The following is a 13,113-nucleotide window of genomic DNA, read 5'->3' as shown; positions in this document are numbered from 1 at the left end:
AATTTAAGAAAGTGGTTTTCTTTTTAAATTAAATATAAAAAAATCAAATAAATGAGGTTTAATCAATTGACCGGTCAAACAAGGGTAGAATGGTATTTTGCCCCGTCATTTAATTAGGAAACGGTGGATAATATGGAATGATCAACCGATAATCCCAAATATCTCGCTTACTCTCATAATCAAGAACCCAAATCCTTAGGAGGTTGAAAAACATTCCGATTTATTGTAATCAGTCTTCAAAAATCGGAAGATCGTTTGTAGGTTTTCCCTATAAATATCGACATTTAACCCTAGAAAACGAAATCGACATTTGGGGGTTATATTAGCGGTATTCTGCAACAATGAGGAGTACACGATCCAGTTCATTTAAGTCAAAGTTCAAGAACACAGTAGAAACGGCGTTGAATCTTGAAGACGACAATGATGATTACGTTGCTGAAACTGAAGGTAATAATTTTATTGTGTTATTTAATGTTTATTTAGTTCGAAAAATGTAGTAGAATTTAGGAAGTGTTTTTGAAAATCTTTTATATGCATGTATGATTTGTGGTTTGGAAGAAAAAATGTGTCATTTTTTCATATTTTATTAAGAATGGTTACTGTGTATGGTATTCTTCAAGAATGTTCGGTTTATATGATCGTGGACGTGGTTGTTATTCTAGTAGAATAAGTATGCTTGTTTTACTGGTTAAAATTGTAAAGTAAATTGTTATATTTAAGTTGTTAATTAGCTTTTAAACAGGTTTTAAATTCTAATGGAATCACAATTTGTATATGATTTAGTACATAAAAACTGAAAAAATCGTAGTTATTGTATGTTGAATAATGTTACATGGTGATATTCTGATAGAATGTTCTGTATATGAACCAGAATAATGTTGATATTCTGGTAGATTTGTAATATTTGGAAGAAAAATGTGTTTAAATTTCGTATTTTATTAAGAAACTTGAAAATGTTCTGAACTTTAAGTTGTTATATAGTAGTCATTGTATGTTGAATAAGGTTTCATTTTTTATATTCTAATAGAATGTTTTGTGTATGTCAACCTAAATAATTGTTAATAATCTGGTAGAGTTGTAATCTAATTTTTTAAATTTAAATAGTTAATTAGCATGTTTAAGTGAAAAATTCATAGTTGTTGTATGTGGAATAAGTATGCAAAAAAACACGTTCTATTAGAATGTGTAGAAGAACTTGAACATTGTTGATATTCTGATAGAATAAATGTTTTGTGTATGTCATCCTAAATATTGTTAATAATCTGGTAGAGTTGTAATCTAATTTTTTAAATTTAAATAGTTAATTAGCATGTTTAAGTGAAAATTCATAGTTGTTGTATGTGGAATAAGTATGCAAAAAAACACATTCTATTAGAATGTAATGTGTAGAAGAACTTGAACATGGTTGATATTCTGATAGAATAAGTGTTTTGTGTATGTCATCCTAAATATTGTTAATAATCTGGTAGAGTTGTAATCTAATTTTTTAAATTTAAATAGTTAATTAGCATGTTTAAGTGAAAAATTCATAGTTGTTGTATGTGGAATAAGTATGAAAAAAAATACGTTCTATTAGAATGTAATGTGTAGAAGAACTTGAACATGGTTGATATTCTGATAGAATAAGTATATTCTAATAGAATGTTTTGTGTATGTCAACCTAAATATTGTTAATAATCTGGTAGAGTTGTAATCTAATTTTTTAAATTTAAATAGTTAATTAGCATGTTTAAGTGAAAAATTCATAGTTTTTGTATGTGGAATAAGTATGCAAAAAAACACGTTCTATTAGAATGTAATGTGTAGAAGAACTTGAACATTGTTGATATTCTGATAGAATAAGTATATTTGTAAGATAAATTTCTATACTGAAGCAGTTAAATAGCATTTTATATATAATTTTAATTCTAATGGAAACATAGTATGTAGATGATTAATGAATGATACTGAAGAATTGATAGTTACTGTATGTAGAATAAGGTTACATGTTTCATATTCTGGCTGAATTGTAATCTAAATTTCTATATCTAAGTGTTTGTATGTGAAATAAGCTTAGATGTTTCATATTCTAAAAGAATGTTCTGTGTATATGAAACTGAAAATGGTTGATATTCTGCTAGCATAAGTCGACTTGTTTGACTATTAAACACTCCTAAATAGAATGTGATATTATATATGAGTGTGAAATTTGATTGTATGAATCTGATAGAATTCTAAATTAAATGTATTTTATTCTTGTAGAGTTAGCCTACTTGTTTTATTAGTTAACTCTGTAATGAAAATTTATGCTATCTATTGTTTGTTGTAGCCGATCAAATTCATGAAGAAGAACATTTGAACCGAGAAAGAAGGTCAAAGGAAAAACTTGATAAAGCAGTTGAACAAAAGACAACTCCTAAACCTTTAAATGCACTAATTTTGGAAAGAGAGATAAGGTCGAAGAGGCAATTTGATAGAGTTCCAATTGTAAAACATTTTAAAAATAAGGGAATTGCTGAAAACGTCAAAGAAGAAAAAGAAGATAATGTTAGAAAAACAAATAAGGAATACCCACCTGGTTTAAGATACCTTCCAACCAGAATGAAATGTGATAACATCACTGCAGCTGTTATGGGAATGTCGCCGGAACAGAAACAAGCAATCTTGAGGATGGGTTTTGGATCAATTCTGCAAGTGAATATTACAAGTTATCCGGGACAACTTAGCTACTATCTTTTAGATGTTTATGACGCAGATAGTAAAAGACTTGTCCTACAAAACTCTGTTATTGAGATAACAGAACAAACAGTGCATGATATGATGGGGTTGCCATTTGGTGGAGAAGACATCAATGAGTTACCATTGTGTGATAAGGGAAATCAAATTCTAGAGGAATGGAGGGGACAATATAGTGGTGATAAGTTCAATGGTGAGGAGTATTTAAGAAGGATTCAGGCTACAACGAAGGATAATTTGATGTTTAGGCTGAATTTTTTGACCCTATTTGTTAACAACTTCATAGAGTCAATGTTGATGGGAACAAATCAAATAAAAGTGGTAAGGAAGTTGGTGTTGGTAGAAGACTTCTCAAAGTTAAATTGGTGTAAATATATGCTTGATTGTTTGGGCTCTAGAAAAAAACTATGGAAAAGGGATGACAAATCAAGCTACTACAGTGGTCCTATTACACTTCTGATTGTAAGTTTGAAATATTTTTATATGAATGTATATATTTCGTATCGATTTATTATTGATGTATTGATTAAGTTAATGTTTTTTTTTTCAGTTGGTGTACGTGTATAACATGAAGTATTCTATCAAGATAGACAAAAGGCTTCCTTTTATTGGGCATATAAATGGTGCTAAATTGTTAGAGGTTCAAAAATTAGAAATCAGTTTGGGAGGGTTCGGGAGGCAGTTTCGGGATGAGCATGATGATGTCGATATGGTCGATGAAACAGGAGCTGAAGAACAGCAAATGCTAAGCTTTAAGAGGGATTTTGGAGATGAAGAGGTAATATTATGGTAGATTATGAAGTAAATATTATGAAAGTAATAGTTAATGATATATTCTAATAGAATATATAGTACACATTTTTGTAATGTTATCATTTATTAATTATATGTGTATCAGGCATACGCAACTGTTATAGAGCATAGTTATGGGGTTATTGTAACAGAGAAAAGTACTATGGAGGTTGCGTTGAAGGATGGGTTGTTAAAATTCCCTCATAGTGTGGTGCTGAATGAGTGGATGGAGAAAATGAACGAACTTTTTAAGGGAGTATTTAAAGGGGTAGGTAACCAAAAAGTGCATGAGCCTGCCTGCTTTAATGAGGTAAATATGAATGATGTAGGTGATGGCGGTGAAGGAAATAGTTCACCTGTTAGAGGATTGATACTTAATGAAGTAAATACTGAAAAGGACGACAATTATACCACACCTGTTGATACGACTTCTTTAACAATGACTCAGTTTCATCGACTTCCAGGGGTGAATGACGAAATGATCAAGTTGTTGGAGGAAACTGAGTTACAAGTGTATAAAAAGAAAAAGCAAATGTCAGTAATCAGTAGGGATAATCTGGTAGGAAGAAATATAAGAGAAGCTGTTGATAATGCTGGAGGATATGATGATAATGACAAAAGGGAAAAACGCATTCCTAAAAAAGCAAAAGTATTTAATTCGCCCTATATTGAAAGAATTGTTAAGGTTGGGGAAAAACTGTCTAAGGATGAAACATGTATATGCAATTCAGTTTTTGCATCTACAAGAGATGATGGGTATGTATTTATATATATGTTTATATATGTGTCACCTATTATATTTATCTATAATTTTAAAATGAATGTTTTAAAATTGATGTTATACATATTTTTTTTCACAGGGATGAGATTTGGGACATTGGAACAGGTCATTTGCTGCACCAGGGTTTTGCATATCAATTTAATCATGGAATGTTTTTGCATTCTAAAATAATTGATTGTTGGGCTGCGTTTTTAAATAAAATGGAAAACTACAAGGATGAGTCATCGCTTTCAAGATTTTTTTTCGATACAACTATTGTGGTATGAATTTATGTTGTAAAAAAAAATTTTAAATCAAATTTATTTCTGTAGAATTAATATTGATGTTGAGTTGGGGTTTTTCAGACAGAAGATATATTGAATGAGCTAAAGTCGGAAGATATGAAATGTAGGCTTTTTGCTACTTTATTGCGAATCTACACTAAGAAATTTGACGTGAAGCCAAGTTTTAGAGACGTTGCACTTGTAAGATTATTTTATAAATATAATATTTGTGGCATCAATTAATATTAACGTAACCTCTTCTTTTAATGTGTACAAGGTTTTCTTCCCAATAGTTGATGATGGAAAGTATTACTTACTCATCTTTGATCTGAGATCAAGTTTGTACTACATAGTAGATCATGTGAAGAGAACAGGAACTTTGGAAAGAAAGTATGGCATGATACCAAACCTGGTGGTAAGATAATCAATAAATTTCTGATTAATAGTTTTCCATTCTAAGGAATATTATAAGATTATTTTTTATGTATTTGTTGTAATTAATGCCAGAAAAAACTGTTTTGCAACTACTTGACATCACAACATCATCCAATGGCAAAAACGTTAACTTTTAAAGCAGCACGTGTGATGAACATATCTTGGCTAGTCGAAAAAGCTGGAACAGAATGTGGAATATACCTCATGAGGCATATGGAAACGTACATGGGGGAATATGAAGGGCGTTGGGAGTGTGGTCTTACAGGTAAAATGCCTGCTGATGTGAGTGCTACAATTAAGCTAAGGACAAAATACATGGCAAGATTGTTGACATCTGATTTCAATAAGTTCAAGAGTATGATAGTTAAAGATATTGAAGCGTTTCGTAAGCTTGATATTTTGGAACAAGATATGCTTCTAAGAGAGTCAGATGAAAACAAGAAGAAAAAAAGAAAAACAAAGGGTCGTAGGTAAGAATTTGGCGTGGTATTTAATAAGTTGACAGATAACCTTTGATATGTCATGAGCTGAACTTGTTTTTTTGAATGTTGAAACATGACTCTGCCTTATGTTAGATGTTTGAAAAAGTAGATTGTCTATCAGACGTTATGAAGTAATGTTATCAGTAGTATTCGATATATGTTATAATGGAATGGTAATTTTCGTATAATGGGTGTGTTGATGCGTTGTTTAAATTCTGGGATGATGATGTTGTGCATTGTGAAAATCTAAGGTTCTTGTTAGTAATGTAGTTTTCATATAATGCAACTTAATATTACTAGTGCATGTGTTGATGTTTTTTTTGTTTCTAATAATTTTGTTAATATAATTCAATGTTGTGGTTAATAATGTTTTGTGAATATTGTGAATAGAAATTTTTTTTTTTTACAAATTATATGATGATGATGCAAGGTAGTATTTGTTATGATTCTGGTAGAATACGTTATGTAGATATTATGAAATAGGATATAAATATAATGAATTCTTGTATACAAATTGCATGTATCGTTTGTATATTACAGTGAATAATAAAACATTTTTGTTAACATTAAAATCAAACTTAAAATGATTGAAAGAATTTGTATATGTTGCTGTAAATTATACAATCGATGGAAATTTTGTATTAGAAGTTTTGAAAATAATGAATTTATACAGTCAATGGAATGAATTTTTGTATTACGTTTTAAGACTATTTTAAAGTAATAAGATAATATGAATATTGTTATGTTGATTGACAATGTCGATGTCAATAGTAATAAAAGTGAATACTTTATTGAACGACATAAAAGATAACAATAAGTGTGAATCGACAGAATTAAATCAAATGTCATTCTAATAAACTAAAAAAAAACAAGGAAATTATTTCTTGGTGTTCTTTAGAGGACAATTCCTTTTGTCATGATGAACCATCTGTTCACATATAGCACATTTTCTCTTTGGTTTCGAGATTTTCTTCTCAATCATCTCTTTTGTAGATTTTAATCTTTTTCCACGACTACCGCAGCCTTTGTTACGAATATCTGTAGGATTCTGAATGTCATTAACATCAGATTCTATATCAGGAACAACCACACCTAAAAGCTGCTTGAAATGATCTGCTCTGGTCGGTAGATCATTATTTGAACAGTTGTCTACGAATTTTTTTTTCAAGTTATTCTGTTCGTCAAGGTATAACTTTAACTTTGCTGCATCGTGGCTCAAAAAAGACACACAACGGTCAACAGATGAAAAAATATCAATAGCAGTCATGTCGGAAGTAGAATCGTCGAAAGAATTATTGAAGCATCTTTTCAGTAATTCTGTTGGAATGACATCCCTACGCCAACGTTTCAAAATGTACTTTTTAGGAATTTGTTCGATGCCATAAAACTTAAACACACAGAATATGTGTCTGCATAAGATACCTAAATGTTCAAAATGCATACAAGTACATTTGAATGAACCATCTTTAGTTGAGTGTGTGACCTGGAAAATATAAGATGATTAATGAAAATAATTAAGTTGTAAATTTTTAGTGTTTAAATGTAAATGATAAAATGACAATTAATGTGAAAAAAAAACATACCATGTATTCAGTATCCCTTATAAGACAATCGTAATTGTATTCCTCATCTTTGTCATCAACATCGACATCATTTGTTTGCCTAATAGTTATGTTCTTTCTTTTCTCTATAACAATAATCGTGTCAACACCGTTGGAAGATATCACATTCTTTTGGAAACAATTATCTTCAGATCTTGATATCTCCTTCTGAACCTGATAAAAAATATTTCGTGTATATACATTTGAAGCATGAGGTTCATACGGAGTACGGGTAATGAATTTAGGAAAAGTGGTGGCAGTATTAAAATCATTGAGAATTTGGTTATGTCGTTGTCGTTCCATAACTGATTCAAATGTCATCATAAACATAACAAGATAAGAACCGGTTAGTGTCGTTGTTTGAAATGACCAATTCTGACTTTCAGACAGCGATGTAGTCCGCATAAGACCAGACATTGGAATGTGCTTGAAAAATGCGGGGATCCAACATTTTCGCAATCCATACATTGTATTCATCCAAGTGTTATCAGTAATTTTAAACTCTTCCAACATCTGACGCCACACATTTTCGAATTCATGTGGTTCCAGCTTAGAATTCCAAATTATAGAGTGAAAACACTTTCGAAATTTTTGATTGGTTGTTGCGTCCTCAATTGATAAAATCTGTATAAATTCATTCTGTTAGAATATGATATCATGAAGTTATAATGTGGAAAATTAATTGTAGAATCAGAACAAACGTAAGAGTTAAACCAATTGATTCTTCCAGAATATGATATAATTGTATAATCATAACAAAAAGTAAGAGTTAAAGACAATGGGTTTGTTAAAATGAATTGATTCTGTGAGAATATGAGATAACGAATGCAGAATTTTAAAAGAAATTGTAGAATGATAAGAAAAATTAAGAGTTAATGCAATTAATTCTGGTTAAAACAAAACATTCTTCCAGAATATGATATAATTGTATAATCATAACAAAAAGTAAGAGTTAAAGACAATGGGTTTGTTAACATGAATTGATTATGTTAGAATATGAGATAACGAATGCAGAATTTTAAAAGAAATTGTAGAATGATAAGAAAAGTTACGAGTTAATGCAATTGAATGTTTTTGTTTAAAACAAAACATTCTGACAGAATATGAGAAAAGGATAGTATAATCATACCAAAAAAATAAGAATAGTATTCTTTTTATGTATACCTTATTTGGCAACTTCTTCGTTATATACCACATACATAACCTATGATGTGCCAATGGGAAAACCTTATCTATAGCTTTTTTCAAAGCTGGATCTTGATCAGATAAAACCAATTGAGGTTGTTTTCTAAAAGCTTTCAAAAAAGCTCTAAGCAACCATTCATAAGAAACTCCATCTTCTTTACTTAAAAGACCAGCACCAAATGTTACACATTTTTTGTGATTGTCAATGCCAGTAAACGGTACAAAAACCATATCATACCTATTTAAAAAAAAATATTAGTTTACATAAATGGAAATAATGAAATTCTTATTGAAAAATATTAAAGGTTATAAATACTTATTCATGCTGAATGTGACATCGATTGATATAACGTCTCCGAATGAATTGTAATTATACTTTGCTGTTTCGTCAGCCCAGAATAAAGAATTCAATCTGTTGTTCGACACTTTATACTCAAAAGTAAATGATGGGACATTTTTCTTCCTATCATTCATCTTGTCAACAAGGAATTTCGCGTCCCTCCCACCTATGTAACAATTAAGATCCCTCCTAGCATTCTTGAAATCAGTAACCAATCCACCTCGAACCGAAGGACCAACCTGAAGAGCACTATACAGTCTATGTGCTTTTACAGGACCAATGTTCTGTTTTGACAAATTATGAATGAAAATTTCTTGGGAATAATCAAGTTTTCTTTTTGAATGAGATAAGTGCATATTCCCTTTGCTAAACAACTCATGATTATGTCGCTCTACAAAATCACTCACGACATATGTAAGAGTACCGGGAATTATTTCTAAAACAACTTTCGCTTTACAATTCCTCCTAAATAGATCTTTCCTTCTTTGAGTCTTCTTATGCCGAATATCTAGAGTATCTAGTTTACTACTATTCGGATTACCTTCCCGATTGCACACAAGATGTCTATTTGTAATAATCCCATTTTTCATTTTTTGGACTCTTCCAAGCCTGACATCAAAACCAGATTCTAATGCATATTTTCTATACATTGTTTCTGCTTCACCATATGAATTAAATTTTGATGAAACTTTTGGTTTGATGTCGTCTAAAACAATCGGAGTCCAATACAAGGTGCCACCAGGAGAAACATAATCATGAGTAACATGTGGTTGTCCTGCTTAAACATAGCAAATACAAAATTATTATGAAAGAATTATATAACTTTTATTCTGACACAATTTTATTTTTTCTGTAAAAAATAAAAAATAGAAAATTCTGAATTCAAATTGGTACCTTCAATGAAATCAATATTAAACTCTGTATCTTCATGAGTAACATGTGGTTGTCCTGTTTAAAATAGAAAATACATAATCATTCTGAAAGAAATTAGTACCTTCAATGAAATCGATATTAACTTTTTTCTGTAGCAACTTCAGTATCATGAATTGAATTTATTACCTTCACTATAATCAATATTAACCTCTATATCTTCATCAACAAAGTGATTTTCGTCTTCATCATTATTTGCCTCCTCTGTATGTTCAACAATGGAAGTATTAACAATATAGAATCTGAAAACAGAATGAAAAATTAAACAAAAAATCAAAAAACTAACCTAAATTAGGATTACTGCTTTCTCCTGTTTGAAATCCGTCATTATATAGTGTATCATTATCAGGAAAATCGAAATCTTCAATTCCATTTTCATCATCACTAGCCAAATAATGTTCCTCGTACATATGATTATTGACATCTGCTTCTTGATCGCCCATTGCTACGAAAATCCGAGAGTGTTTGTCTATGCTTTGTTAGTTAAAAAATCAAAATATTTAAAAATGTCATACAAACCAGATAGGGATTAAAACGGATTCTATGCAAATTAAAAGCCTTGATATTAGGGATCATTGATAAAAATAAATGATTCCGATTTGATTTTTTTTTAAAAACATGATAAAGGGAAAACATGAAAACGGTACTATATTCACATTCCAAATATAAAAAATTCCAACATTACATTATATTAACTACTTAACAATAAAATTATGTATTTTTTTAAAGAAAAGTTGCAGAATATTTTATTAACGAAAGTATTCGATTAGAATGATATATAAATATGCCTTACAAAACTCTGCATGTTATCGGAATGAAATAATTCTATCAGAATGCTATCGGAAGTATGACTTATAAAACATATCAATTTTTGTTAACTCGAATCAATGCACGCATAAACAACTCTTGTTAACTCGACTCTACTATGATATTCTGTTAGAAAGATAACCTGTATGATCATATAACACATAAATATATCATAGAACAAGAACAACTTATTAATTTTAACCATAATACTTAAAGAAAAGCACATAGAATTCATCAAACGACAACTTTATTACACTGAACTGAAACTTGATAATACCATATAATTCCTCAAAAACTACTTTTATTTTACTGAAATCCAACTAAATAATATCTAAAAACGTCCAATTTGATGAAGTTCTTGTAGTTCTATGATTTCTTCAATCCAGAAGGACAATTTCTGCTATCATGACCAACTCCAAAGCATGTTTTACATCTTCTTATTTTCTTCACAACTTTATTCACCGGATTCTTGGAATCATTGACATTACCCAAATCCTTCCCGGGATTTTGATCATCGTTTGCCTGGAATATTATCAAATTGAAGAAAAGGGTGTGTGGGAGAAATTTGAAACAAAATCAATATTAACGTTGAAAGAAGCTTGTAAATATGTATCAATACCCGGTTTTGATTTCCAGAATGAACATCCATCGAATGAGTAACACAAATTGATCGGCAGAGTATGTATGCGAGAATTGTGATCTGTGTTTTTGATCGGACGTTAAATTCAATTATATAGAGAAAATTACATTAAAGATAAATAAATCAATCAAAGAAAATTGTCTAATATAAAGGGATAAGACCCAGATTAAAAAAGGAATTAAAATGAAAGATTACATAATTACCCTTATGGATTAAAAAAATTAATTAATAATTTGCTAAATTGTGATTGGTGCATTTAGGCACACAATAGTTATTGAAAACATTTGAACCTAACTCTCTCTCTCTCTCTATATATATATATATATATTTTTTAAGCAAATACTTATTCATATTTTAATACTGTGTGGATTTATTGATTTATGTGTGGTTTTGTATTAACCCATTAGCTTTTTACGAGTTCATTTTTTTTCTCCCTTTTTATACAACTCCTATCGTTCTTAAAAAATTAATCCACGAACTTGGTTGAATCAGTTAAATTAATCAGATTATATTTTAAATCAATGGGTAAATTACATAAAAGTCATTATGTTTTTTTTTTAATTATTTTTTTATTTTATTTATTTATTTATTATTTTTTTTGATAATTTGTTTTTCGGTTTCAAACAACATTGATTTTTCCAATTTGTTTCACTCTTAGACCAATTACCGGTCATTCGGTTGTCAGTTGACATGACATACTAACGTGTCACTATTTGATGACATCATACTCCAAATTTCAAAATCGAAAAAAACAAAAATATAGTTACTTTTGTGATATACAAAATATAGTAACATTTGTGCAATTTGGTCTCATTATAATAATAATGAAAATTTCAACAAGACAAATCATCATCAATGTATCTTTTTGTTATGATCTTCCCTACACTATATGTAGTGTATTGATTGTTATAGTGTATATTGTTTTCCATTTAAAATTACATTGATGATTTGTTTTGGCATTATTTTAATGATGATATCCAATTGTATAAAAATTATTACATTTTATTTATTTATTTTGATAAATGTCACCAAATTAAGACAAATCAACATGCCATATAAAAAACAAATGTCAAATAAACTGACAACGGTGTGATAAAATTAATGATTTTATTTATTTAATGCTTGCGGTTCTATTTTTTTGGACAATACTTGCGGTTCTAAGAGCGTGTTCGGCAAAACTAGCAGGTAGTGGGTAACGTTTTGTTAAACGATACGTGTGGTAACTTTTAGATTTAGAGTGTTTTGTTTAAAGTAAACGTTAAAAGCTTGTAGTGCCAAATGTTATTTTCTATTCAAAATGGAACGTTTTGCCAAACGTTAGAAACTAGAAACTTTCAAATAGTTAAAAGCTAGACACTTCCAAACATTCTCCTATCTCGAAGACACCGTAAATACATTTGTTCTCATACTTTGAGTTTTATATAAAATGTTATCTCCACGTAGGCCCATAAATCTTAAATTTTTCCGACCCACAATTGGACGAATTTGGACACTAGAATAGAAGATCTTCCACCCTAATTTTGTTTTTTCACTCCAAACAATCATACATACTTTTCTTTGATTTAAATTAGAATCGACATCTCTCTCAATATATTTATATTATATTCCCTTTTAAGAAATATCTCACTCCTTTTTAAATATAAAAAATGGAAATGGGACTGTATTATATATTTTTTTATACACATATCAAAGTTTTATTATTTTGTTATAGTTTATAAAAAAATTTCAACTTTTACATTGTTCGTATTTCAACAAGCGGAGTGGAAAAAATGGATGAAAATGAAAATTAGATTTTTTTAATGAAAAGACATGAAAGAAAATGAAATGTTTCTTTCTAATTTGGAATGATTTGAAAAGAAATAATGATTTCTTTTTTCATTTTTTTTCTCCTTTGTTTTTTTTTTTTTTCTACTTATTTCCCCCCTTTATTTTTTATTATTTCTATAAAACTCAGAAACAAGGTGTTATTTTTTAAACATAAAAATATTGATTATCTAATATTTTACTTAAGTTAACGGAAAATTCATATTTTGTTTTTTAATCGAAAATGATAGATTATCATGTAAGATTAGATAATCAAAACATGTATGTTCAAAAATAATAGTTGAGACTTTCCCATAAATTAAGGGGGTGTTTGTGATT

The 13,113-nt window shown here is 29.3% G+C and overlaps 1 protein-coding gene across 1 annotated transcript; it reads right to left on the bottom strand.

Moving 5' to 3' along the window:
• Nucleotides 1-6,345: 6,345 nt before the first annotated feature.
• On the bottom strand, nucleotides 6,346-9,967 carry LOC145016964 (protein FAR1-RELATED SEQUENCE 6-like). Its single transcript, XM_078975103.1, has 7 exons — nucleotides 9,811-9,967; nucleotides 9,654-9,728; nucleotides 9,489-9,542; nucleotides 8,571-9,369; nucleotides 8,234-8,492; nucleotides 7,052-7,243; nucleotides 6,346-6,951 (listed from the first exon to the last, which is right to left on the bottom strand). Exons 1-7 carry the CDS (start codon nucleotides 9,965-9,967, stop codon nucleotides 6,346-6,348), a joined length of 2,142 nt encoding a protein of 713 aa, XP_078831229.1.
• Nucleotides 9,968-13,113: the final 3,146 nt, after the last annotated feature.

This window comes from Lactuca saligna, chromosome 9, assembly GCF_052625555.1.
Source record: "Lactuca saligna cultivar CGN05327 chromosome 9, ASM5262555v1, whole genome shotgun sequence".
Taxonomy (NCBI): Eukaryota; Viridiplantae; Streptophyta; class Magnoliopsida; order Asterales; family Asteraceae; genus Lactuca; species Lactuca saligna.
This window is presented reverse-complemented; position numbering and strand designations above follow the sequence as displayed.

Excerpts from the sequence above, each read along its gene's own strand:
- LOC145016964 (XM_078975103.1), bottom strand. The coding sequence starts at position 9,967 with ATGGGCGATCAAGAAGCAGATGTCAATAATCATATGTACGAGGAACAT. Across the intron at positions 9,543-9,653 it reads TAATATTGATTATAGTGAAG|GACAACCACATGTTACTCAT; the intron begins GTAATAAATTCA and ends TATTTTAAACAG. Across the intron at positions 7,244-8,233 it reads CGAAGAAGTTGCCAAATAAG|GTTCAGAAGGAGATATCAAG; the intron begins GTATACATAAAA and ends ATTTTTTATCAG.